Source organism: Nuphar pumila, chromosome 10, assembly GCF_984573655.1.
Source record: "Nuphar pumila chromosome 10, dmNupPumi1.hap1.1, whole genome shotgun sequence".
Lineage (NCBI taxonomy): Eukaryota > Viridiplantae > Streptophyta > Magnoliopsida > Nymphaeales > Nymphaeaceae > Nuphar > Nuphar pumila.
The window spans coordinates 13,704,687-13,732,216 of NC_143258.1; the positions used below are offsets into that span (position 1 = coordinate 13,704,687).

A 27,530-nucleotide genomic window follows, 5' to 3' on the forward strand; every position below is an offset into this window, starting at 1 on the left:
ACAATCACAACTAAGAATCCAAAAGCTGCGATTAGTTTTGTGTCTAACTTTCACAGGATTTAGGGGAGAAGCATTTTCAAGTGAGAATCACAATCACAACTTTACTTTCTCATATTTCACTAAACGAAAGTGTTGTGATTTTCCACCAAGGGAAGTGAGAAAATCCAAGAATCACAAGGCATTATGAAATTGTAAGCAGGGAGATGGGAGAACCAAGAAAACGAGGCTATCCGGCCAAAAGAATGCAATAACCAACAAAAAAGAAACAAAAAAAAGGGAGAAATCAGTCAAGTCCACTTCGAAGCGCAAACGAGGCTAAACAAGGAACACCCAGATCATAAAAAAACTCAAACAATGAGAGAGAGAGATGAATTGGTTGCTGTCGCCGGTTGCAGTCGCTGGCTGAAGTCGTCGGTTGTCGCCCCTTGCAATAGAGTATGCGTTTTTGTGTTTTTTGCAAACTTAGGGTTTTAACTTTCAACAATTTTGAAACTTGAAAGAACCGTGTAAAAAAAAATGGATGACAAACATATAACGAGATTTAGTAAATCTCGCGATATTATCGGCAGAAAATGTCACAAAAAAAATCTCAGGAGATTAAGCCATTTAAAATGTTCATAATAATTCTCACATTTTTTTCGCAAGAATTTCATAAATATCGTGATATTTGTCACTATGGGCCGTACATCAGTTCATGAGTCATGTGATCAAGCTTTATAGTTTTCTCAAAAGCATGGTTAGTGATCCAGATTTAATTTTTTGGAGTTAGTTCTAAACCTCCTACTTTTCTTTGAATGGTACAGTACAACCCATCACCCACATGCAGATGCAGATGGATGGTCGAAGAGAGATTCTAAACAAAACAATTGAGATATATATCTCCAGTGTTTTGTGAGAGATTGCCCTCACAAATGACTTCAGTTTCTTTTATAGGAGGAATATGCTTACAACACGCGTCATCCTTCAACGATTCATTTTATGTTTGTCAGAACCAGGTTTCTGGTTGCTAAAAACCTAGTTTTGTCTCGTGTCATCCGAAGAGGACTTATATTTCTAGTTGAATGTACAATTTATTGGTTTTAATTTAAACAATAAAATTTAAAGTAGTCTTCGATATAAAAAGTATATTACCGATATATGTGGACGTCAGAAGCGTGAACGCAATGAGAGAGGGTGTGGCGTTCCCCAAGCTAAATTTGAAATGGAGCTTGTTTAGTACATTTTATATCGTTTGTGAAAGTCAAAATCCTAAGTGACGCAAATGCCCTACGTCCAATCGCTCTCTGCCTCCAGCGAACCCTTAAAAGATGCGAAAGGATCCGTGGTATCAAGGGTTATTTCACACAGTGAAACGATCAAACCCTAATAATAGAGTCCAGGCTGTCCATGAATAAGGCTTCAATTAGGCAGTTAAATCTGATATTTATTTTAGGATCATATCAGAAAATTCTCCAACGTTCGATCTGCGCTGTTGGTTCCTCCACTATCGTCGCTGCGGAGACTACCAAAACAATTATGATGTTAAATTACAGGCAAGAAAACAAAAAGAGGAAAATTCTCTGGTTTCTTTCTTGTTCCAAGTGGTGATATTTTAAGTGGTAGAGTTGGGAGGAAGCAAGGTATCAAAAAACAAAACATTTCACAAGAAAGAAAGCCCATCTTTCCTTCCCTCATTTTCCTCTGAAGCCTGTGATTATTTGATGTGAAATCAAGCTAAGTTAAATCTGGATATTACAAGAAAACCCAAATTTTCCATTTCTCTCTCTTGGTAATTTTGCTTTTAATTTGAGAGAGAGAGAGTGAGAGAAGGGGGGGGGGGTTCTCTGCTGTCAATGGCCAAGTTGGTCCCACGTGAAACTGAGGGGGCCCCCTCCATGACAAGCTGTTCTTCTTCATATTGAGATATCGTCACGATCACACGGCGGGGACAGCGAGGCATCATTGAAAACTCCTTACCTTTTTCTTGCTGCCTCCAACCCTTGGCAGTCTTCCTCAGATCTGCTTCACACTTTCTTTCTTTCTTTCTTCTCTCTTCTATATCTCTCCCCCCAACCATACCCATCTTTTCCTTTCTTAAGATCTTCATGGGTATGGGAATTTGATGAACAATCCGTTAGGTATGCTCTTTGTTTCATCCCACCCTTCTCCTCCCTTTGGCTGTTGCATGGAAATTGATGATGGGCTCTTTCTTATTGATGATTTTGATGGATCTAATGTAGCCTTTCTCTTATGATCCAGTTTTTTTTTTCGGTCATTCCTTTCTCAAAGGTTGTATCTTTTCTATAGAAAGGACTTTGATCATTACGGTGTTTTTGCTTTTCGAATTTGGATCTGGGTGGACCAAAGTTCTGTTTGTTTTCTTTTGGGTGATCTTGTTCCCCTGTTTCCAAGTCTTTTTTTCTTCAATTTTCTCAATTTCCCTGCTAATTCTTAGGCTAAAATTTCGAGTTTTAGTTTTGGGTTTTTCTTAAATTGTTAATTTTTTATGGGAAGTATCTATTGGACTCAAGATCTCGGAAGTTTAGAAAGATGGTTCTTTTGTTTTTTAGAATTTTCGGGTTTTGTATGACATAGAGATCGGAATTTTCCAACGGGTATCTGTTTGTGTTTGTTTTTGCCAGACTTCTCAGAATGGGCTTAATATCTTTATGTTCTTCAAGAGTATTCGATTTTCTGTCTGCTGTTGTTTTCCTTTGCCCATTTGTGCTTGAATTTCGTGTTTTTTTTTTTTAGAATTTGAGTCTCGTTGATTAGGACCGAAAAATGGATGCCCTATGAAACAACATCGCTGATTTGTTTGTTCTGTTTCTGAAGGTGTAATTAAGGAATGATAGAAGATGGGGAAGAAGGGAAACTGGCTTGTTGCTGTTAAGAAGGCCTTTAGCGTGGAATCGAAAGACAAGAAACACGAGGTTAAATTTCTTACGGTGTTAGAACGTCTCTCTCTCTCTCTCTCTCTCTCTCTCTCTCTCTCTCTCTCTCTAAATTGATGCTAAATTGATGTTATGTGGTGTCAGAGAGCCGGGAAATCGAAGCACAACTGGATATTTGGGAAATCAAAACGTGCCGACCCTTCTGCTCCATTGGAAGAGACCGTAACTGTACTGACCGAAGAGGCAAATTTTACTGAAGTAGAGGATGAACAGAACAAACATGCTTATTCGGTTGCCATTGCCACTGCGGTTGCTGTAGAGGCTGCCGTTGCTGCTGCTCAGGCTGCTGCAGAGGTTGTTAGGCTAACAGCGGTTCCTCGAACCGCTGGAAGGTCCAGGGAAGAGCTGGCGGCAATCAAGATTCAAACTGCATTTAGAGGATACCTGGTTTGTGACCTTTCATTTCCCCATTTTTCTCTAGAAATTTGCTTTATGGAATGTTTAGTTGATTCTATCTGTTTGTTGGAAAATTCTCAGATGAGTATATGCTATTTTTGTGCTTTGTCAACTTTGGAGTTGCATTGTACCAAGCTTTTTCCTAGAGCTGCTTAGTTCCAACGCTGAGTTCATGAAATTCAAAATTTCAAGGTTTTCTCTTGGCAATTTTGTTAATGTGCTGCAAAGGGATGTTTAAGTTCTCAAACATATTTCTTTTTCACATGGATGGAGCAAAATAATTCAATTGATTAGTTCAGCATCTCATGCGGTTGCAAGAAGTGTTTGATGTTTTTAGTTATATAGTAAAGGTTTGGGCATAGTTATTAAAAATGCACCTCAAGGCACAAATAGCGCATCTCTCCTTGAAGCAAGTCCCTCTGTGCCTTGAGGCACAGGTAAATAGCGCAACAAAGAAAAAAAAAGAAAGAAAAGAAAGGCAGAAAAGGAAAGAAAGAAAGAAAAGCAAAGAAGGAAAAAAGGAAAAAAGAAAGAAAAAAAAAGAAAGGAAGAAAGAAAGAAAAAAAAGAAAAAGAAACAAAGAACGAGAAAGAAAGAGAGAGAGATAGAGAGACAAAAAGAAAGAAAACTATTTATATTTGCAATTTTCTGTTTCTTATTGATTATTACTTTATCAATAAAGTATTTCTATTATTTATTTGTATTTATAGATATTTTTAAAGGGTTTTTTAAAGTTAAAGAAAAAATTTATGAGGCTTATGCCTTACACCTTAAGGGTTATGCCTGGCTTCAGTTTTTGGTGGAGTGCTATGCTATGCCTCAATGCTTTTCACAACATTGGTTTTGAGTATATGAAAATGCTGACCATTTATCGTCCATGTGCTTTGAATTAAAATTTTCTTTGTAAAGTCAACTGATGGGGTAATATTATGTTGGTTGTTAAAATGTATTGATTCATATATATATAATGTGTGTGTGTGTTAAAATGTATATACATATAATATGTTTATATACAATATAATTATATACTTGTATCTATATGTATACATACTTGAGTATTATACGTATTTGTATACATATATACGTATGTGTGTACATATATATTATATATGTAAATATTTTGTAATTTTCCCTTTTTTCTTTCTTCTTATTCTTTTTTAGTTGGGTTCTTTTTGGACTAGTCAACATAGAGTTGACTAGTCAATAGAGCTATTGGAACGGTCCAACTCTATTTGTAGTTGTTGGAACAGTCCAACAAATCTATTTGTAGCTGTTGGAACCAGTCTAACAACTCTATTGAGAACTACCTCTTGTGTATAAATAAGGGTGAACCCCCTCTTGTTCTTTAATGCTTTTCTAAGCATTCTCTCATAATAAATATCATATTTTTAAGTGTTTTGTGTTCTTTTGTATGCCCATTAGTAGCTATTGTAATCTTTTGTATTTGTCATTATTTGGCTTGTGTATTGTCCCTTTATGGACTTGTGTTTGAGCACTCTCTTGTTGTCTATTGTATGCCCTTGGTGGATCTTTTTGTATTTCCCTTATTTTCATTACATGGAATCAGAGCAATGTTATGACCATCTCTAGTGATAGATTCGGGGTTCATTGAATAAGGGAATCTTAATTCGGTAAGTATTTTAAAATCTTTGTTCTTGCTTTTGTTGCCTGTCTCATGCATTTTGTGTGAAAACACATTTGTTTATGGTTTTTTAAAAGGAAATTTATTAAAAATTATTTGTTTGTTGTTCCCTTGATACCTTTTTGAAATATTCTTTGGTTGATTATAAACACATGATTAAGCTCTTTGGAATTTCTTTGTATATGTTTTCTTGTTTTTTCAAAATTTATTGTGTTTTTTATCCTTATATTGGACTTTGTTGAACTCATATTGGTTTTGTTTTTTTAATCTTGTTAAACATTTTAAAATGATTTAAAATATTTATTTTAATAATAGTTTTGTGTGTTATTCACAAGTATGATCTTATGAGATTTTTCTTAACTTGAGTTTGAATTTTCTTTGACGTACTCTTATGTGAAACCTAGAATACCTTATGTATTTGGAAAATATCAAGATTATATGTGATTGGGTCTTAGTGATCATGAATTTCTTGTTAATTTTTAGAAATTTGAATACATGATTTTTCCTTATTGATATATGATCTTTGTGCAGTTGTGATTGTCTTACGTACACATTGATGAATGAGTTTGTTTATTCGTGCATAAGGTTTTTAGCATGATTTCTTTATTTATAACTTGTTCTTTTATGGGAATTATGCACTCATCTTTGTGGAATTTATGTTGAACTCCTCTATGAGGTTTATGAATACATTATAAATGTGCATTTTAGAATTATTAAAAATATTTATGTTATTGTGTGCTCTCTTGTTGACCCTTTTAGTGAACCTTGTGATTGTGCCCATTTGGGGGATGTTTATTGTGAGTGTACTTATTGCACTTGAATGATTTGTGCCCTACATGCTTAGTGCATCATAATCATTAATAATAATAATAAAATATTTATTGGAAAAGGTTTTTGTGAGGGCTCTCTTAGAGACCTTAGTGGCATGTGTCTTGTGATTGTGTTATTCTTTGGACTCATGTCCCTTTAGTGAATATTATCTTACATGTTGTTTTACACTGTGTTACCTCACATGGGATTTAAGTATTATGCTTTTTGTATACTTGGTATTAATAAAATATTAATTTGTTAATTATGAAAGCCTTCTTTATATGTGCCCTTTGTGGTTCACTTTTGTGCTTGTCCATTTTTTATCTATTAGTGGACATTCTTGTTCATAGTTGAAGACCCTCATTGATGGACATTTTATCTTGTCATATGATTGCATTTATTGCATGTTTTACTTAACTTATTTGAAGATTTAAACTCTTGTTATTTTATTTGATTTGAAACTTTTGTCAAATCGGTGCTTGTTTCCTTTATCCTTAGAACATGTTTTTCAAGGTTTTCCTATTTGCCTCTTTGTTTTGACTTAGTCCATCTTTGTTATTCGATTTATCCTTTATTTTATTTGGCCTTTTCAAGGTGAGTTGTATTCACCTCGATGTTGTAGAGCCAAAGATGTTTGTTGGGGTGAGTTATGTGTGCACCTCTATATTTTGTCAGTTTAGATTGTCGGTTTATGAGTGCAATACTGGCGCTTTTTTTTTGCTCTGTCTGACGGCTATTTGACCTCTGGATCTATAAGTGAGTTGTATCACTCGGTTCCTTATTTGACCCTTGTTGTTTATTGGATGCTCGTATTGATCTTTATCAGTGATGATTCAACTGTTATTTGCTTGTGATCATATTGGTCCTTATGGATTAAATCTCATATTATTGCAAAATTTATTGCTTTGATTTGAATATCGTTTTCAAATCTTATTGCTTATTGAGATCAATTTATTTTCATTATAGTATTTTTACCTATTTTGTTTCTCCTCTCTTTCCTCTTATTTGAGTGATTTTTTCTATGAGATTTTGTTTTATCAGTGTGGTGAGTTATATGTACCTGTTGAAGCTGATGATGTTGATTACAATTTTACAACCATTTGTGAGGTGAGGGATATGCACCTCTTGTGGTTGTAACTAGTATTTGTTGTCAGTTTAGATAGTCGGTATTGCTGGTGCATGGTCACTGGTTTGGTTATTGTTGACGTTTGTGTTTGATCTCTTGTCTTATGCGCTGATATACTTGAATTTTGAGGATGTTGAGTTGAAGGTCAAAGAGGTGATTGCTTGTGGTGAGCAAACTAATATTGAGATTTGCAAATATCATTTCTTCTGTTATGATTTGTTAGAGGTGATTGCTTTTGTTATTTTCTAATATGCCTGTTTGTCATTATATGAAAAATGGTTATCCTTTGAAAAATTTACATCCATTTTATGTGCATTTTCACATTAATAAAATTATGTGTGCTCTCTTTGTTAAAATGTAAAACTGTACATATATATATTATTATTATTATATTATTATATATATAAATATATTTTTCATTTCTTTCTTTTTCTGTAACTTTTTTTTCTTTATTTTTATTTTTTGTCTTTGTGTCATCTAGTTCAGTTTGAACTAGAATGACAATTGCTAGTCAAGTCCTGTCCAGACTTGACTAGCAATAGAGCTGTTGGACACCGTCCAATAGCTCTATTTAGAGTCGTTGGACTGTGTCCAACAACTCTATTGAGTCCTCCTCTTTCATGTGTGTATATAAAGGGGTGCAACCCCTCTTGTATTGTATCCCATTGCTTCTTAAGCAATTGGTTTTTCATATCAGTAAAGAATACCTTTTTTATTTTTATTTTGTTTCCTGTTATACCCTTTTTAAGGGTTATGCTTTAGTGTCATTCTTGACACTTTCCCTTGTGAATCTAAGCTCGTGTTTCGAAGATCCCTATTTCATTTCATGGTATCAGAGCCGCGGAAGTACTAGATCTTGAGGAAAAGCTGCCTCGATTTTCATGCCCGTTTGCAAAAGTGTTTGCCACTTGAAGAGAAGTGTTTTATCACTTTATTGGAGAAGATTTCACATCTTGTGGTATTGTATTTTCTTCTTTCTTTTTCATTTCTCTTCTATGCCTATTCCTTCTCTCCTTGTAATCAATGGATGACAATGATAAAGTTACCATCATGCCTATGAAATTAAGCGATACGAACTATGTAACATGGGCTTCAATCATGAAGCACCATATATGGGGAAAAGGCCTATGGGGGATTGTGGATGGTTCTGATTCGGAACCTAAGCTATCTCTTACTAAAAAGGAGGGAAATAAAGAGGTCCCCCTATCGGAAGAAGAGAAAATCAAGGCTCTTGCCTCATACGAGAATAAATGGAAAGAATGGAGAATATCTCATGCGAAGATAATGTCATGGCTTATCAATAGCGTTGACATTAAAAAATGCTCAAGTCTTGCCAAATTTGATCATATCGATAAGGCATGAGAATACCTTAAGAATATGTATTCCCTCAAAGATATTGCACACGTGTGCAACCTCCAAGAAAAAGTTCGAATGGTTACACAAGGAGACAAAACTATTCATGAATATTACAATGTGTTGTCCGAACTTTGGGAAGAACTTTCCCTTTTAGAACCAAAGTGGCATTGTGTCGAAGACATCGAGCTTCGTCAGAAACAACTCGATGCTGAACATTTTTACCAGTTTATCACTGGATTGAGGCCGGAATTTGAAACCACTAAATCGGCCCTCCTTCACTGGGAAAGATTTTCTATTGTTGAAACTATTGAAGAGTTAACAATGGAAGAAAATCGTCTCCGGAAAGGTTCTTCAAAAATTGAAGATGATTCTGTTTTAGCCATGTCTAGACCAGGGAATCATGTTCGATCATATAGGCCTCCTCACTTTAACCGACAAAATGGTGACTATGATAAGAAGAAAGTTATTTGTCATCACTGTCATGAACCGGGACACTACAGGCCACAATGTCCCAAACTTAAGGAGCTGAGAGAAAAAAGAGCTGCAATTGTTGGATCGGAGCCTAAAGATCAGGATGCACCAGTTTCCTTGGCCCAACTAATGGAGATTCTTCAGTCTCTCATCAAAGGTGCCTCTTCCTCATCTGAAGCTTCAACCGGCGCAACAACCTCATCTTTTTCTGATCCAGGTAAAATTTCTTGGCTCCTTGACTCTGGTGTATCTTTTCATATGACCTCAAATAATCAAAGTCTATCCAAATGTGTTAAAAATAAAACAAGTGTGTCAAAGGTCTTTACTGCTGATGGGACTTCTTTTGAAATAGAAGGAATAGAAAATTTTGAAAAAATTTATAAAACAAAAAAAAATTCGATTCCAGAAATTAGACATGTTTCCAAATTAAATTTAAATCTTTTATCTGTATCTCAAATTTTTAACTCCGCCTGTGTAGTTATACACTGCCGGTCCCAAGCCCGGATAAAGGAGGAGGGTTGCGGTAGGCCTGTGACAGCCATCATAAAAACTTTGTCATATCCTATGAAAATGAACCAATATGAGAATTTTGTTGGGGCGTTCCCTACTGAGCGACGCGCTGTACTCTCTAGGCCCGGAGGCAGTGATAAATGTGCAAGGGTTGCTAGGTCGTCGCCCAGAAGCGACGCGTCACACCGGCGCCCGGGTGTGGTGTCAAATAGGCAAGGGTTCCCTCACTTTGTTGGACGGGTGGGGGTAAAGAAGTTAGTCCAAGACCATAAAATTAGGTTAGCCACTTGGAACATAGGGTCTTTAACTGGTAAGTTGGTAGAGTTAGTAGATGTTATGTGTAGGAGAAAGATTGATATTTTATGTCTTCAAGAGACCAAATGGGTAGGTGAGAAAGCTAAAGTGATAGAACCTTGGGGATATAAGATTTGGTATACAGGAATAAATAGGAATAGGAATGGAGTAGGGATTGTTATGAGTCGTCAGTTTATAGATAATGTAGTTGAGGTCCGTAGGAAGGGTGATAGAATTTTACTTATTAAATTAGTATTAGGTACGGATATTATTAATATTATTAGTGTTTATGCACCTCAAGTAGGTTTAGATGATTCCATTAAGCATCAATTTTGGGAAGATTTAGATGGAGTAGTACAAGAGACATCTTATGGAGAAAAGCTTTTCATCGGCGGTGACCTTAAGAAGAGGGAGTCTCACCTAGTAACATTTAAAAGTGGGGTTAATACGAGTCAGATAGATTTTTTCCTACTTAGAAAGAGAGATAGGGGTTGTTGCATCGATTGTAAGGTTATACCAGGAGAAAGTGTAGCTACACAACATAAAGTCTTAATTTTAGATCTTAGAATTAGACAATGCCGCAAAAGGGATAGACATAGGATAGATCCTAGAATTAAGTGGTGGGCACTGAAAGGAGCTAAACAAGGAATGTTTGTAGAGCAGGTAGTTAAGGAAGTTGATTGGTGTCTCGAGGAGGATTCAGAATCAATGTGGAATAAGATAGCGGGTGGTATGAGAAAAGTAGCTAAGGAGGTATTGGGTGAGTCTAAAGGCGGTGCACCACTAGGTAAGGATACATCATGGTGGAACGAGGATGTCAAATTAGCTATTAAGGTTAAAAGAGAGTGTTATAGAAATCTAAGTAAGAGTCGTGATAATGAAAATTTGGAGAAGTATATGATAGCAAAGAAGGAAGCTAAAAAAGTTGTTCGAAACGCGAGGGCTAAGGTATATAAGGAGGTTTATGACAAGTTGGATACCAAAGAAGGCGAGAAGGATATTTATAGGCTTGCAAAGATGAGAGATAGGAAATCGAAGGATTTGGGTATGGTTAGATGTATCAAAGATGAAACGCAAAGGGTTTTAGTCAAAGATGAGGAGATTAAGGAGAGATGAAAAGATTATTTTGATAAGCTATTTAATGATAGTCATGCTCAAGATCTTGGAGACTTCTCCATTCCTTTTCATGAGATAAATCGTGACTTCATGCGCAAGATTCAAAAGAAAGAAATTGCAGAGGCTTTGAAGAAAATGAAATCAAGAAGGGCAGTTGGCCCAGATGGTATACCTATCGAGGCTTGGAAATGCTTGGGAGAGAAAGGTTTAGAATGGTTGACAAATCTTTTTAACTTGATTTGGCGAACAAATAAGATGCCTAATGAGTGGAGGAAGAGTACTTTGGTGCCTTTATATAAGAATAAGGGTGATATACAAGATTGCACAAACTATCGTGGTATAAAACTCATGAGTCATACTATGAAACTTTGGGAGAGGGTGATTGAGTCTATGTTGAGGAAGGTTGTCATGATATCGGAGAATCAATTTGTTTTTATGCCTGGAAGATCAACTATGGAAGCTATACATCTTCTTAGACAACTTATTGAAAGATATAGAGAGAGGAACAAAGATTTGCATATGGTTTTTATTGATTTAGAGAAGGCATACGATAGAGTACCTAGGGACGTTCTCTGGTGGACAATGATGAAGAAAGGTGTTTCTCTCAAGTACATTAGTATAATTAAAGATATGTATGAAGGAGCAGTAACCAATGTCCGCACTTGTGGAGGGGTGACAACCAATTTCCCGATAACGGTTGGGTTACATCAAGGATCTGCTTTAAGCCCTTTCCTATTTGCGATAGTGATGGATGAGCTTACGAGATCAATTCAAGAAAATGTACCGTGGTGTATGTTGTTTGCTGATGATATTGTTTTGATTGATGAGTCTAGAGCTGGGGTTAATGCTAAGTTAGAATTATGGAGACAGACATTGGAAGCTAGAGGTTTTAAGTTGAGTAAGAGTAAGACTGAATATATGGAATGTCGGTTTAGTAAGCAACGAAGTAGTGATGGGAGTGTAGTGAAGCTTGGTGAGCAAGATATACCGGTGAATGATTATTTCAAATATTTGGGATCCATCATTCAAAAGTATGGAGAAATTGATGGAGATGTAAATCATAGGATAAAGGTTGGGTGGATAAAATGGAAAAGTGCTACTGGAGTGCTGTGCGATCGTAGAATGCCATTGCGGTTGAAGGGAAAGTTTTATAGGACGACTATTAGACCCGCTTTACTATATGGTACGGAATGTTGGGCTGCCAAGAGACATCATATTCAAAAAATGAGTGTAGCTGAGATGCGGATGCTTAGATGGATGTGTGGAAATACAATAAAAGATAAGATTCGGAACGAAGAGATACGTAAGAAGGTAGGTGTTGCACCCATTGAAAATAAGATGCGAGAGAATCGTTTACGGTGGTTTGGACATATTCGGCGAAGGCCTAATGATGCTCCAGTTAGAAGGTTGGAGAAATGGGAAAATATATTAGTTAAAAGAGGTCGGGGTAGGCCTAGGAAGACTTGGATGGAGATGATAGGAAAGGATATGAATGCTTTGAACCTCACCGAGGACATGGCGTTGGATAGAAATGATTGGAGGAAAAGGATTCATGTGGAAGACCCAAAATGAATTTCTTTTTTGGTTCATATCGCTGACCCCAATTGTTTTGGGATGAAGGCGTAGTTGTTGTTGTTGTTGTTTGTTGTATCTGTATCTCAAATTTCTGATTATGGGTGTAATATTTCCTTTTCTTCTCATAGTTGTTGGGTACAGGATTGCCAGTCAGGCAAGCTGATTGGGGAAGGCCATAGAGAAGGAGGACTCTATTACATGGATTTTTTGGAAATGTCGAAGAAAGCTTTTTGTTATAATATTCAGAAAATAAAGTTGAAACTGTGGCATAAGAGACTTGGTCATCCACATATCGCCAAAATCTAACATTTTCCAAATCTAGGAAAATTTTGTAACTCTGAATCATTTGATTGTAAAGATTGTATTCTCGGCAAAATGAAAAGATTACTATTTCAGAAGGGAACCTTTTTCTCTTCAAGACCACTTGAATTAATACACTTGGATGCTTGGGGCCCTGCACCAATAATTTCTAAAGGAAGATTTGTTTACTATGTTATTTTTGTCGATGATTTCTCCCTACATACGTGAATTTACTTTCTCAAACATAAGTCTGAAGTATTTTCATACTTTCAAACTTTTCATAATATGGTTAAAAACAAGTTTCAAAATGATATTGCTATTTTCTGCACAGAATCAGGGGGAGAGTTTTTATCCATAGACTTTCAAAATTATCTTAAATTGCATGGCATCACACATCAAAGATCTTGTCCTTATACACCTCAACAAAATGGACTGACAGAACGAAAACATCGCTATATTATAGAAACCACTAGGACTTTATTAATAGCAAATCAAGTCCCGAAAGACTTTTGGGCAGAAACTGCCTTAACTGCCACCTATCTCATTAATAAGATGCCATCTTTTTTATTATAAAATATCACTCCCATTGAAAAACTTATGAACATTTCTCCAGACTACTCTAGACTAAGAATATTTGGGTGTAAATGTTTCATATTTACTGACAAAAATGATAAACTTTCCCCTCATGTGATTCCCTGTGCCTTTTTAGGATATGCTGAAAATAAAAAAGGTTATAGATGTTTTGACTTCAAAAATAATAGACTATATGTGTTTAGAAATGTTTCCTTTCTTGAAAAGGAGAGCTTCTTTGATTTTAGAAAATTAAAAGACGTCACTGAGTACTCCTTTTTGCTAGATTTAATAGCAACATCTGATGAATATGACCTTGACTGTAACTTTGATGATGATAAAAGAATTATTGATCTTAATCATAATGTTGAAAATGAAGAAGTTCATAGGGATACTAGTATTCAATATTCCAGACGACAAGAGTCTAATCCTCTATGTGCACTTAAAAAATATTCTAACATTCCCACTAGACAATCATCCCGAGTCTCGAGGCCTCCAAAAACGTTTGTATCATACGAGTCCTTACCCACATATAGGGCAATTATTGCATTAATTCACTCATATGAAGAACCATCCACATATTTTTAAGCAAAAAATGATAGCAAATGGATAGAAGACATGAAAGCTGAATTAGATGCACTTGAAAAGGCTTCTACATGGACTATTCAAGATCATACTCTAGAGAAGAAAACTATAGGATGTCGATGGGTTTATAAAATTAAAACCAAGAGTGATGGTACTCTTGAAAAATATAAAACCCGATTAGTAGCCAAAGGTTATGCCCAAGAATATGGGATTGATTATGAATAAACCTTTGCTCTGGTGGCTCGTATGACAACTGTCTGAACCTTAATTGTCTTAGCTTCTATCAAAAAATGGTCTATTTTTCAAATGGATGTCAAAAATGCCTTTTTAAATGGAAAGCTAGTTGAAGAAGTATACATGAAACCCCCCTCCTGGTCTAAGTATTCCTAAGGGTAAAGTCCTTCGCTTAGAAAAAGCTCTTTATGGACTTAAACAAGCACCAAAAGCTTGGTATGATAAGTTTAGTCGTGTTATGATTGATATTGGTTTTCAATTTTGTTTAACTGACACTGCTTTGTTTATTAAAAATTCTGATGCGGGGATCATTGTACTTCTTTTCTATGTGGATGATACGATCATCACCGGAAGCGATAAACAAGGAGTTGAAACGATCAAAACACTTCTTAAATCTCATTTTGAAATGATTGATTTAGGCTTGTTGAGATATTTTTTAGGCATTGAAGTTGCTTATTCTCCTAAATAATATTTATTATCTCAGACTAAATTTGCTTTTGATATTGTTTCCAGGTCTGGTATTACTGATGATAAGAAAGTCGACACTCCAGAAGTTGTTAATATTAAAATGAAGATTGATGATGGAGAACTTCTTGCAGACCCTACTCCTTACAGACAGCTTGTCGGGGCAATTTCCTATCTATCCATTACCAGACCAGATTTAGCACATGTTGTTCACACAACAAGTCAATTTCAACATGCTCTTACTTTTGTTCATATGGGAGCAGTCATGCGTATTATCAGATACATCCAGTCCTCTCTTTCATGAGGACTTTTCTTATCTTCCTCCTCTTCTCTTGATTTAATTGCATATACTGATGCTGATTGGGGAGGTGATCTCAATAACAGACACTCAACCACTGGTTTTTGTGTTTTTTTAGGGGAATCATTGATCTCGTGGAGGTGTAAAAAGCATCTGAAAGTATCTCTCTCATCCACCAAAGCTGTATACAGAGCCATGGCAACCACGACCATGAAAGTAGTTTGGCTCCGACGACTGTTTGCTGACATGGGAGCTGAAGCAACAAAGGCTTTACAAATGTGATGTGACAACAAAAGTGCGATCTACATTGTCAGTAACAGAACATTCCACGAACGCACCAAACACATCAAAATGGATTGTCACTACGTCAGAGAGGAATATCTACACGGGATAATTGATCTACCATATGTCACTTCAGAATATCAGTTAGCAGACTTCTTTACAAAGCCTCTTGCTGCTCCCCGATTTCACTTTCTCTTAGACAAACTTTCGCATATATATATATATATATATATATATATATATATATATTTCATTTCTTTCTTTTCTGTAACTTTTTTTCCTTTATTTTTATTTTGTCTTTATGTCATCTAGTTCAGTTTGAACTAGAATGACAGTTGATAGTCAAGTCCTGTCCAGACTTGACTAGCAATAGAGCTGTCCAACGGCTCTATTTAGAGCCAGCTCTATTTAGAGCCAGCTCTATTGAGTCACCCTCTTTCAGCTGTGTATATAAAGGGGTGCAACCCCTTTTGTATTGTATCCCAATGCTTCTTAAGCTATTGTTTTTTCATATCAATAAAGAATACCTTTTATTTTATTTTATTTCCAGTTATACCCTTTTTAAGGGTTATGCTTTAGTGTTATTCTTGACACTTTCCCTTGTGAATCTAAGCTCGTGTTTCGAAGATCCCTATTTCATTTCACTCTTGGCCCTTAGTGGTTTCTTGTGCATGAACCCTATTGGGTTGTGAGAATGTTTATAAATATGCTTTAATTGCATGTTGGATATATATGTTGAGGGTATTTTGATTTGTTCCATGTTGGTTATCTTGCATTTTTTATGAATTTAATTAATTTCTTGTTTATTGTAAGCTCCTTTGAGTTTTTATATTTAATATACATGTGTTTTCCTTAGTATAATTAATTAATTATATCTTTATTTGAATTGTTTACCTAAACCTTTGTGACATTATTGCAAGATTGTTTATATCTTATTTATATTTTATGTCTAATATGTGCTTGTCTTTTGGACTTTAGTGATCAAAATTCTACTATGTTTAGAATTTGTTTCCTTGAAAAATATGTTGTTTTTATGGTTATAATTGTCTAAATGAGAAATTCTTAAAAATTGATTTTGAAGTATATTCCTTGTGTCTATCTTAATGGCTAACGTTTCTAAAATTTTAGAATTATTGCTTAAGGTGCATATCTTACTCGCTTTTTAAAAAAATTGTTTAGTTTATATTACCTTTATGTTTTGTTGGGAGAACTTAACCATCCTCTCTCCATATATATATGTATATATATATATTATAGTATTATATCCATCTACATTAATCTGCGTTATTCTTGTTCAAAATATATTTGTTTTGAAACTATATACATATAACCTGTAACTATTTTTTAACTATTGTGTTAAAACATTTTCTTTTAAAACTATTTAGTTAGGATATCTTCCTTTGTGTAGTTGGAACCTTTGTTTTGTTCTCTCTATAGGTTCTTAAAGATGATATAGGTTGCGAAAGAAATTTTGTTTTTGATAGCAACATCATCATATCATGAAGATGGAGATATCTGATGAAGGCATTTGAATGAAAACTATCAATGAACACTTGGATCCTTCCCTTCATTTTTTGTATTTTCAAACTTTCGGTAATTACATCGTAAGTTTGAGGCTGAGTGTTAAATGTATTGATTCATATATATATATATATATATATATATATATATGTGTGTGTGTGTGTGTGTGTGTTAAAATATATATACATATAATACTTGAGTATATATACATATATACGTATGTGTGTACATATATATTATATATGTAAATATGTTTTAACTATTTTTTCTTCTTTTTTCTTTTTTAGTTAGGTTCTTTTTGTACTAGTCACCATAGAGTTGACTGAAATGAAATGGGGATCTTCGAAACACGAGCTTTAATTAACAAGAGCAAGTGTCAAGAATGACACTAAAGCATAACCCTTAAAAAGGGTATAACTGGAAACAAAATAAAAATAAAAATGTATTCTTTATTGATATGAAAAACCAATTGCTTAAGAAGCATTGGAGTGAAATACAAGAGGGGCTGCACCCCTTTATATACACAGCTGAAAGAGGACTCAATAGAGCTGTTGGGCACAGTCCAACAGCTCTATTTAGAGCTGTTGGAATGTGTCAGTCCAACAGCTCTATTGCTAGTCAAGTCTGGACAGGACTTGACTAGCAACAGTCATTCTAGTTCAAACTGAACTAGATGACATAAAGACAAAAAATAAAAATAAAGGAAAAAAAATACAGAAAAGAAAGAAATTAAAAATGTATTTATATATATATATAATAATATAATATTATTATATATATATATATGTACAGTTTTACATTTTAACACTCCCCCTCAAACTTACGGTACAATGAGCGAAAGTTTGTCTAAGAGAAAGTGAAATCGGGGAGCAGCGAGAGGCTTTGTAAAGAGGTCTGCTAACTGATATTCTGAAGTGACATATGGCAGATCAATTATCCCGTGTAGATATTCCTCTCTGACGTAGTGACAATCCATTTCGATGTGTTTGGTGCGTTCGTGGAATGTTCTGTTACTGGCAATGTAGATCGCACTTTTGTTGTCACAACACATTTGTGAAGCCTTTGTTGCTTCAACTCCCATGTCAGCAAGCAGTCGTCGGAGCCAAACTACTTCCATGGTCGTGGTTGCCATGGCTCGGTATTCAGCTTCGGTGGATGAGAGAGATACCTTCTGCTGCTTTTTACACCTCCACGAGATTAATGATTCCCCTAAAAAGACACAAAAGCCAGTGGTTGAGTGTCTGTTATTGGGATCACCTCCCCAATCAGCATCAGTATATGCAATTAAATCAAGAGAAGAGGAGGAAGATAAGAAAAGTCCTCGTGAAAGAGAGGACTTGATGTATCTGATAATACGCATGACTGCTCCCATATGAACAGAAGTAGGAGCATGTTGAAATTGACTTGCTGTATGAACAGCATGTGCTATATCTGGTCTGGTAATGGATAGATAGGAAAGTGCCCCGACAAGCTGTCTGTAAGGAGTAGGGTCTGCAAGAAGTTCTCCATCATCAATCTTCATTTTAACATTAACAACTTTTGGAGTGTCAACTTTCTTATCATCAGTAATACCAGACCTGAAAACAATATCAAAAGCAAATTTAGTCTGAGATAATAAATATCCTCTAGGAGAATAAGCAACTTCAATGCCTAAAAAATATCTCAACAAGCCCAAATCAGTCATTTCAAAATGAGATTTAAGAAGTGTTTTGATTGTTTCAACTCCCTGTTTATCGCTTCCGGTGATGATCATATCATCCACATAGAGAAGAAGCACAATGATCCCTGCATCAGAATTCTTAATAAACAAAGCAGTGTCAGTTAAACAGAATTGAAAACCAATATCAATCATAACACGACTAAACCTATCATACCAAGCTTTTGGTGCTTGTTTAAGTCCATAAAGAGCTTTTTCTAAGCGAAGGACTTTACCCTTAGGAATACTTAGACCAGGAGGGGGTTCCATATATACTTCTTCAACTAGCTTTCCATTTAAAAAAGCATTTTTGACATCCATTTGAAAAATAGACCATTTTTTGATAGAAGCTAAGGCAATTAAGGTTCGGACAGTAGTCATACGAGCCACCGGAGCAAAGGTTTCTTCATAATCAATCCCATATTCTTGGGCATAACCTTTGGCTACTAAACGGGCTTTATATCTTTCAAGAGTACCATCACTCTTGGTTTTAATTTTATAAACCCATCGACATCCTATAGTTTTCTTCCCTGGAGGAAGATCTTGAATATTCCATGTAGAAGCCTTTTCAAGTGCATCTAATTCAACTTTCATGGCTTCTATCCATTTGATATCATTTTTTGCTTGAAAATATGTGGATGGTTCTTCATATGAGTGAATTAATGCAATAACTGCCCTATATGTGGGTGAGAAAGACTCGTATGATACAAACTTTTCTGGAGGCCTCGAGATTCGGGATGATTGTCTAGTTGGAATGTTAGAATATTTCTCAAGTGCACATGGAGTATTAGACTCTTGTCGCCTGGAATATTGAATACTAGTATCTCTATGAACTTCTTCATTTTCAACATTAAGATCAATAATTCTTGGATCATCATCAAAGTTACAATCAAGGTCATATTCATCAGATGTTGATGTTAGATCTAGCAAAAAGGAGTACTCAGTGACGTCTTTTAATTTTCTAAAATCAAAGAAGCTCTCCTTTTCAAGAAAGGAAACATTTCTAGACACATATAGTTTATTATTTTTGAAGTCAAAACATCTATAACCTTTCTGGTTTTCAGCATATCCTAAAAAGGCACAGGGAATCGCACGAGGGGAAAGTTTATCATTTTTGTCAGTAAATATGAAACATTTGCACCCAAATATTCTTAATCTAGAGTAGTCTGGAGAAATGTTCATAAGTTTTTCAATGGGAGTGATATTTTGTAACGAAGAAGATGGCATCCTATTAATGAGATAGGTGGCAGTTAAGGCAGCTTCTGCCCAATAGTCTTTAGGGACTTGATTTGCTATTAATAAAGTTCTAGTGGTTTCTATAATATGGCGATGTTTTCGTTCTGCCAGTCCATTTTGTTGAGCTGTATAAGGACAAGATCTTTGATGTGTGATGCCATGCAATTTAAGATAATTTTGAAAATCTGTGGATAAAAACTCTCCCACTGAATCTGTGCGAAAAATAGTAATATCATTTTGAAATTTGTTTTTAACCATATTATGAAAAGTTTGAAAGTATGAAAATACTTCAGACTTATGTTTGAGAAAGTACATCCACGTATGTCGGGAGAAATCATCGACAAAAATAACATAGTAAACAAATCCTCCTTTAGAAATTACTGGTGCAGGACCCCAAACATCCGAGTGTATTAATTCAAGTGGTCTTGAAGAGAAAAAGGTTCTGTTCTGAAATGGTAATCTTTTCATTTTGCCGAGAATACAATCTTTACAATCAAATGATTCAGAGTTACAAAATTTCCCTAGATTTGGAAAATGTTGGATTTTGGCTATATGTGGGTGACCAAGTCTCTTATGCCACAGTTCCAACTCTATTTTTTGAATATTATAACAAAAAGCTTTCTTCGGCATTTCCAAAAAATCCATGTAATAGAGTCCTCCTTCTCTATGGCCTTCCCCAATCAGCTTGCCTGACTGGCGATCCTGTACCCAACAACCATGAGAAGAAAAAAAAATATTACACCCATAATCAGAAATTTGAGATACAGATAAAAGATTTAAATTTATTTTGGGAACATGTCTAATTTCTGGAATAAAATTTTTTTTTGTTTTATAATTTTTTTCAAAATCTCCTATTCCTTCTATTTCAAGAGAAGTCCCATCAGCAGTAAAGACCTTTGACACACTTGTTTTATTTTTAACACATTTGGATAGACTTTGATTATTTGGGGTCATATGAAAAGATGCACCAGAGTCAAGAAGCCAAGAAATTTTACCTAAATCAGAAAAAGATGAGGCTGCTGCGCCGGTTGAAGCTTCAGATGAGGAAGAGGCACCTTTGATGAGAGGCTGAAGGATCTCCATTAGTTGGGCCAGGGAAACTGGTTCATCCTGATCTTTAGGCTCCGATCCAGCAATTGCAGCTCTTTTTTCTCTCAGCTCCTTAAGTTTGGGACATTGTGGCCTGTAGTGTCCCGGTTTATGACAGTGATGACAAATAACTTTCTTCTTATCATAGTCACCATTTTGTCGGTTAAAGTGAGGAGGCCTATATGATCGAACATGATTTCCTGGTCTAGACACGGCTAAAACGGAATCATCTTCAATTTTTAAAGAACCTTTCCGGAGACGATTTTCTTCCATTGTTAACTCTTCAATAGTTTCAACAATAGAAGAAATTTTTCCCCGGTGAAGTAGGGCCGATTTAGTGGTTTCAAATTCCGGCCTTAATCCAGTGATAAACTGGTAAAAATGTTCAACATCGAGTTGTTTCTGACGAAGCTCGATGTCTTCGGCACAATGCCACTTTGGTTCTAAAAGGGAAAGTTCTTCCCAAAGTTCGGACAACCCATTGTAATATTCACGAATAGTTTTGTCTCCTTGTGTCATCATTCGAACTTTTTCTTGGAGGTTGCACACGTGTGCAATATCTTTAAGGGAATACATATTCTTAAGGTATTCCCATGCCTTATCGGCATGATCAAATTTGGCAAGGCTTGAGCATTTTTTAATGTCAACGCTATTGATAAGCCATGACATTATATTCGCATGAGATATTCTCCATTCTTTCCATTTCTTCTCGTATGAGGCAATAGCCTTGATTTTCTCTTCTTCCGATAGAGGGACGTCTTTATCTCCCTCCTTTTTAGTAAGAGATAGCTTAGGTTCCGAATCGGAACCATCCACAATCCCCCATAAGCCTTTTCCCCATATATGGTGCTTCATGATTGAAGCCCATGTTACATAGTTCGTATCGCTTAGTTTCATAGGCATGATGGTGACTTTATCATTGTCATCCATCGATTACAAGGAGAGAAAGAATAGGGATAGAAGAGAAACAAGAAGGAAAATGAGAAAGAAAAAAAAAAAAAACAATACAACAAGATGTGAAATCTTCTCCAATGAAGTGATAAAACACTTCTCTTCAAGTGGCGAACACTTTTGCAAACGGGCACGGAAACCGAGGCAGCTTTTCCTCAAGATTTAGTATTCGCGGCTCTGATACCATGAAATGAAATGGGGATCTTCGAAACACGAGCTTTGATTAACAAGAGCAAGTGTCAAGAATGACACTAAAGCATAACCCTTAAAAAGGGTATAACTGGAAACAAAATAAAAATAAAAATGTATTCTTTATTGATATGAAAAACCAATTGCTTAAGAAGCATTGGAGTGAAATACAAGAGGGGCTGCACCCCTTTATATACACAGCTGAAAGAGGACTCAATAGAGCTGTTGGGCACAGTCCAACAGCTCTATTAAGAGCTGTTGGACTGTGTCAGTCCAACAGCTCTATTGCTAGTCAAGTCTGGACAGGACTTGACTAGCAACAGTCATTCTAGTTCAAACTGAACTAGATGACATAAACACAAAAAATAAAAATAAAGGAAAAAAAATACAGAAAAGAAAGAAATTAAAAATGTATTTATATATATATATATATAATAATATAATATTATTATATATACATATATGTACAGTTTTACATTTTAACATTGACTAATCAATAGAGCTGTTGGAACAGTTCAACAACTCTATTTGTAGCTGTTGGAACCGTCCTATACCTCTTGTGTATAAATAGGGGTGAACTCTCTCTTGTTCTTTAATGCTTTTTTAAGCATTCTCTCATAATAAATATCATATTTTTAGGTGTTTTGTGTTTTTTTATATGCCCATTAGTGGCTATTGTAATCTTTTATATTTTTCATTGTTTGGCTTGTGAATTGTGCCTTTATGGACTTGTGTTTGAGCACTCTCTTGTTGTCTATTGTATGCCCTTTGTGGCTCTTTTTGTATTTCTCTTGTTTTCATTACATTGGTTGTATAAAGTAATTATCTACATTGATGGTACATGATGTGCGAGAATTATAACCTGTGCTGAGAATCAAAATCCAGGCAAGGAGGGCTTTGCGAGCTTTGAGAGGACTTGTAAGGTTGAAAGCACTGATCCATGGAAACTCTGTTAAGCGTCAAGCGACAACCACACTTCGATGCATGCAGACACTGGCAAGAATTCAATCTCAGATCCGCTCCAGAAGGATCAGGATGTCAGAAGAGAACCAAGCTCTGCAGTGCCAACTGTTATTAAAACGGGAAATGGAGCTTGAAAATTTGAAAGCATCTGTAAGTTACATGTTTTCTTTCTCCATATCTAAACACCCTAGAGTTGCATTCTTCTTCTTCTTCTCTTGCTTGATTATACCTCATGGATGTTGTGGTAGATGTTGATTGTGCAAGTAAGCAGCAAGACCATTTATAATCTGAAATATACAAGAGAATTGTCCTTCTAGTGTGTGTTCTCTCATTGACTTTAACTTTCACTAAACCCAATCAATACAGGAACTATGGCCATGAGATACAATTAGAATGTTATCTTTAAGATTCTGGTTCTCTTTTGGCTTTTGCCGAGATGGTATCAAGATCCTTTTCAAGGTGTCATTCCATTCAAATCAGGAACATGGATCTTCCACCTCTAGAAATGGGTGTTGCTAGCTTAAGTCTGTTCACATCAATAGGTCAAAAGGGCATATAACTTGTCATAACGTATAGGTTTGCTCTAAGGGAAATGAGCATATTTTAGGAGGCTCTTTTTTTTTTAAGATTTGAAGCATGTGCTGCTATTAACAGGTTAAAAATCCAAAACAAATGCCATTAAAATGCATCTTTTAGAACTGTATCAATTGCTGTACATATCTTGTTTCCAAGTATGCATTGTGAAATATAATATTTGCTCCTTTCAGAAGGGAAAAAGAAAACCTGTGAGAACTGCATATTTTGTGGGTGTTTTGGTAAAATGAAACTATTTTAGTTGTTTCTGATGAAGAAATATGGAGCCAAGTAATGCAAGAAAGCTAGTATCTGTTCATACATGGACAATAATCAGGGATGGCATTTTTATACGCATATAGTGGCAAACAGAAGCATAATTTAAATTTGAAAATTGTTGCAAAATTTGAAAATGATTGCAGCAATACCACTGCATGCTTGTTTGCTTTCTTCTCCACGACCTTACATGGTCATTCTTGTTTGATGCTTACTGTGTTTTGTTTTTTCTTTCTTCCCCGCGACTTTACGGTCATTCTAATCAATTTGTGTATATTCTTTCTCTGAAGAGCTTTCAGGCTAATGTAAAAGCTTTTAGATCTTAGTTTCAAATCTCTCCCTCTCCCTCTCTCTCACTTCTTTTCTTGGCTAAGTACATGATAGCTCCACGTAACTAAATGGGTGCAGCAGCTGTATTGTTGTGTTTTCTTAGCTTAGAAATCTCATGTGTGAAATGACCAATAAGTGCTTTCCACCTTCTTGGCCATGGGGGGTGGGGAGAAGAGAAATCAGGGTTTTTCTTTACAAAAAAACATTGTTTTTACGGCTTTCTAATTTTTTTTTACTCAACATGGATAGCAATTAAATTGCGTAGCTTCGAGCTAACAATTACGTTTTAGAAAAATATTGCTAATAGATTCGTACTTTTTAGGAGGTTTTATGATATTCTGTCAAGCATCTTTACATCTTTTACTCTTTAGGAAAGCTTACTAGTCTTGGCCTTTTCTGTAGCTGGAAGCAATTAGATATAAGAAGTCTCCTATCATTGTGTTGAAATTTTGTTGACAATCTTGTTCACATGTTTTGAGATTCTTATGCTTGTTTATCTTACTGACAATATTAATCATGATAGATGGGAGAAGATTGGGATGACAGTCTGCAGTCAAAGGAGCAGATAGAGGCCAAATTAGTGAGCAAACAAGAAGCTGCTATTAGAAGGGAGCGGGCATTGGCATATGCTTTTTCTCATCAGGTACTGATGTTGCTTATTCTTTCACATGCTTCTTGGTGATTACTTTGTAGCAACCTAGTTGATTGCTCTGCATATTTGCAGCAACAATGGAGGAATTCGTCCAGATTAGCAAATCCATTGTTTGTGGACCCAAATAATCCACACTGGGGATGGAGTTGGTTGGAACGCTGGATGGCTGCAAGACCATGGGAGAACCGTGGTGTCGTAGAGAAAGAACATTCTGATGCAGCATCATCGGTGAAAACTGCTAGTCGCAGTGCTGGAGAAATCACCAAAGCTTATGCTCGCCACGAGATCAATGGTGAGAGGCCATCATCTTTGGCGGTGAAATTAGTCCGGCCTGCCAGCAGAGTGTCTCCTTCCACACCACAATCAAAGCCTGCATCTATAACTGGGAAGACTAAGTTAACAAGCCTCCACGGTGGTTGGGGCCTAGAAGAAGACTCAAGGAGCATGTTGAGTGCGCAGTCTGAGCGAAACAGGCGCCACAGCATAGTAAGTTCCTCTGTTAGGGATGATGAGAGCCTCACAAGCTCTCCCTCCATTCCAAATTACATGTCAACAACTGAATCAGCAAGAGCCAGAGCTAGATTGAACAGCCCACTGGGTGATAAGCAGGAGGCAGCGGAAATGCCTCCCACTTCAGCAAAGAAGCGGCTATCATTCCCAGCTTCTGAGAAGTCCAATAACACATCTCCAGCCACAGCAAGACGCTTTTCAGGCCCACCAAAGGTGGAAAGCTCTTTGAAGGATGTTGATGTTAATTCAGAGCGCACAGTTAGCAATGGAAGCTGCAGGTAGCCCGGGCATCGTAGGATAAAAGCTCTAAGTGTTGGAATTACTATCTTTCTAATCTTTTCCCTCTTGCATCGTAGGATAAAAGCTCGAAGTGTTGGAATTACTGTCTTTCTGATCTTTTCCCTCTTCTTTCCAAAGTTGCTTCCTAAATTTGCTTCGCCCGTTATCGTACCTGTGGCTTATTGGTCGAGTCTAAGTCATAAATTACGTTGGTTTATGGTCGTTGTGGTTGTGGTCAATTAGATTCTGTTGCAGAGGATTGGTTCTACCTTTGCCTTGTATTCTTCGTTTCCGGATTCTACTCTGTCAAATTCAGTAGCTCGTGAATTCTTCTCATTTTCATTCCTTTCCCTCTTTGTTTTTTCCTTTGCCTTTATTTACATTCTAACAGGAATGTCAAGCATCAAATCTCACTCAGCCAAGGCATGAGTTGCACGAGATTTAGGCCCACGAATAATTCCGTTGCCTGAGTAGGGCTGCACATCAGGTCGGGTACCCAACCTACTAAAAGTTAGGCTCAGGCCAAAGTTTCAAGGCCCAGCCCAAAAAGAATCGGGTCGAGCCCGACCCGATAAGAAATTGGGTTGGGCTCGGGCATTGGCTTTAGCCTGAGTTGGGCTCTTATGGGTCTGTTTAAGTTCAGACCACACTAGATCCAGAGTCCAACTCATGGCTGAAAGTACCATCCAAGTGAAAGCCTCATGTTTTCACCTTCATTCTTCGATGTGAGACTATTCTCTCCAAAAGTTCATTCTTGATGCATTGGGCTGAATGAAAAAAGTTTGTATATGTGTACATTACTGTTAATAGCCTCTCTTTTCTCACATAAATGTTATTAATATCTTTGCTTTAAGTGAAAAGGAGGGAAACACTTTGCGTTCTCATAAAGGTTTTTAGTCCCCGTATCCACGGGAAAAAAGAAGGCTCATCCAACATCTATAAAAGGAGGGTGCCTCCTTTTGAACTGCAAAAAGGGCGGATTCCTATTTGAATCAACCTGCCTGAATAACCCGATCTGGGCTTGTTCAGGCAGGTATCGGACAAAAGGTAATGCCTGACCCAAAAATTCGCTCGTATCCAAAACTGTAACTTTTTGTCTGTAAAAGGACCTTTTCACCTTTCATACATGCAATTTCCTCCAGATATGCAAACTTCTCTCTCAAATATGCAAATTTCCTCCATTTGTGAATTTCTTCTCAAATATATGATTTTCCTCCCATACATTTGTGAATTTTCTCTTAAAATATGAGAATATTTGAATGCCCTTCCAAATATGCGAATGTCATAGTGTATTTTACGATTTTCTCCTAAATACGTGCTTTTGAAGTGACACTAAAGGCTTTAGTGATGCTTTTGAAGTGTCACTAGAGGCCCATCACGCTTTTGAAGTGTCAATCTTTTCCAACACTCTTTTTACTAAAAATCGCATAAGGGGCACATGCATGAGGACATTCACAAATGTGTGAGGACATTTGTGTGCGAAGGTTTGGACTTCGCATGCAAAGGTCAAGACATTCACAAATGTGAAAGCATGTAGGACATTCTCAAATGAAAAATGATCATATTGTACGACAAATATAATATACTTCCTAAAATGCCCCAAAATTTTGGCTATTTTCCCCATATCCAAAATCACAAATACCCAACTTAGTCTGACCTTTTTAACCCTCACTTGTGCAAAACTAGTGAAGTTTACACCATATATCGCTTCACTCTTTGGGTAACACAAACTCCCACTTAAAAGGAGTTTCACACATTTTTTTGAGGATATCATGAAGGTAGCATAAAATTATGTGTGAACTTCATGTTAATCTCGAACTTTGAAATATCGCACATACCTGACAAAGTTCGCACATATGTCACGAAGTTCGCATAAAATTATGTGCAAAACAATTTAGTATAAAAACTGAAACACCACACCCCGAGCTCTTTTCCCATAATTTTTTAGGGTTCTTTGTGATCGCCGACCAATGGTCCCCAACTTGCTTCCTAGTGGTGACTTTTTCGACAATTATTGTAGCGCCCCCAGATTTCCCGACTTGAAAATCCTTTGGATTTCTGAGATTTTTTTTTTTGAAAAGCAAATGCGCAAAGATGCGGAAGAAACCAAAAGGGGAGAGAAACAAACGAAAAACCCTAGGCGGCCACTACAGGAGTGAAGCAACAATAAGGTGAAGCAACTTTTATTAATCATTTTACAATTTTACAAATCATCCCCTTATACAAAATCAAACTGCCAGGATCCAACAAGAGAGGTCCAGAAGTGTGGGTTCAAAGTCCGCTACAGCACACCGAGCTTCAT

General features: G+C 36.2%; 1 protein-coding gene across 1 annotated transcript; it reads left to right on the plus strand.

The window, feature by feature from the left end:
* Nucleotides 1–1,862: 1,862 nt before the first annotated feature.
* Nucleotides 1,863–25,567, plus strand: LOC149823498 (protein IQ-DOMAIN 3-like). Its single transcript, XM_090018875.1, has 6 exons — nt 1,863–2,117; nt 2,815–2,912; nt 3,018–3,320; nt 22,531–22,758; nt 24,311–24,430; nt 24,512–25,567. The coding sequence occupies exons 2-6, from the start codon at nt 2,838–2,840 to the stop codon at nt 25,229–25,231; spliced, it is 1,446 nt and encodes a 481-aa protein (XP_089875001.1). The 5' UTR covers nt 1,863–2,117; nt 2,815–2,837; the 3' UTR covers nt 25,232–25,567.
* Nucleotides 25,568–27,530: the final 1,963 nt, after the last annotated feature.

Coding starts and splice junctions, on each gene's coding strand:
- LOC149823498 (XM_090018875.1), top strand. CDS start 2,838: ATGGGGAAGAAGGGAAACTGGCTTGTTGCTGTTAAGAAGGCCTTTAGC. Junction 22,759..24,310: donor TTGAAAATTTGAAAGCATCT/GTAAGTTACATG, acceptor TAATCATGATAG/ATGGGAGAAGATTGGGATGA. Junction 24,431..24,511: donor CATATGCTTTTTCTCATCAG/GTACTGATGTTG, acceptor GCATATTTGCAG/CAACAATGGAGGAATTCGTC.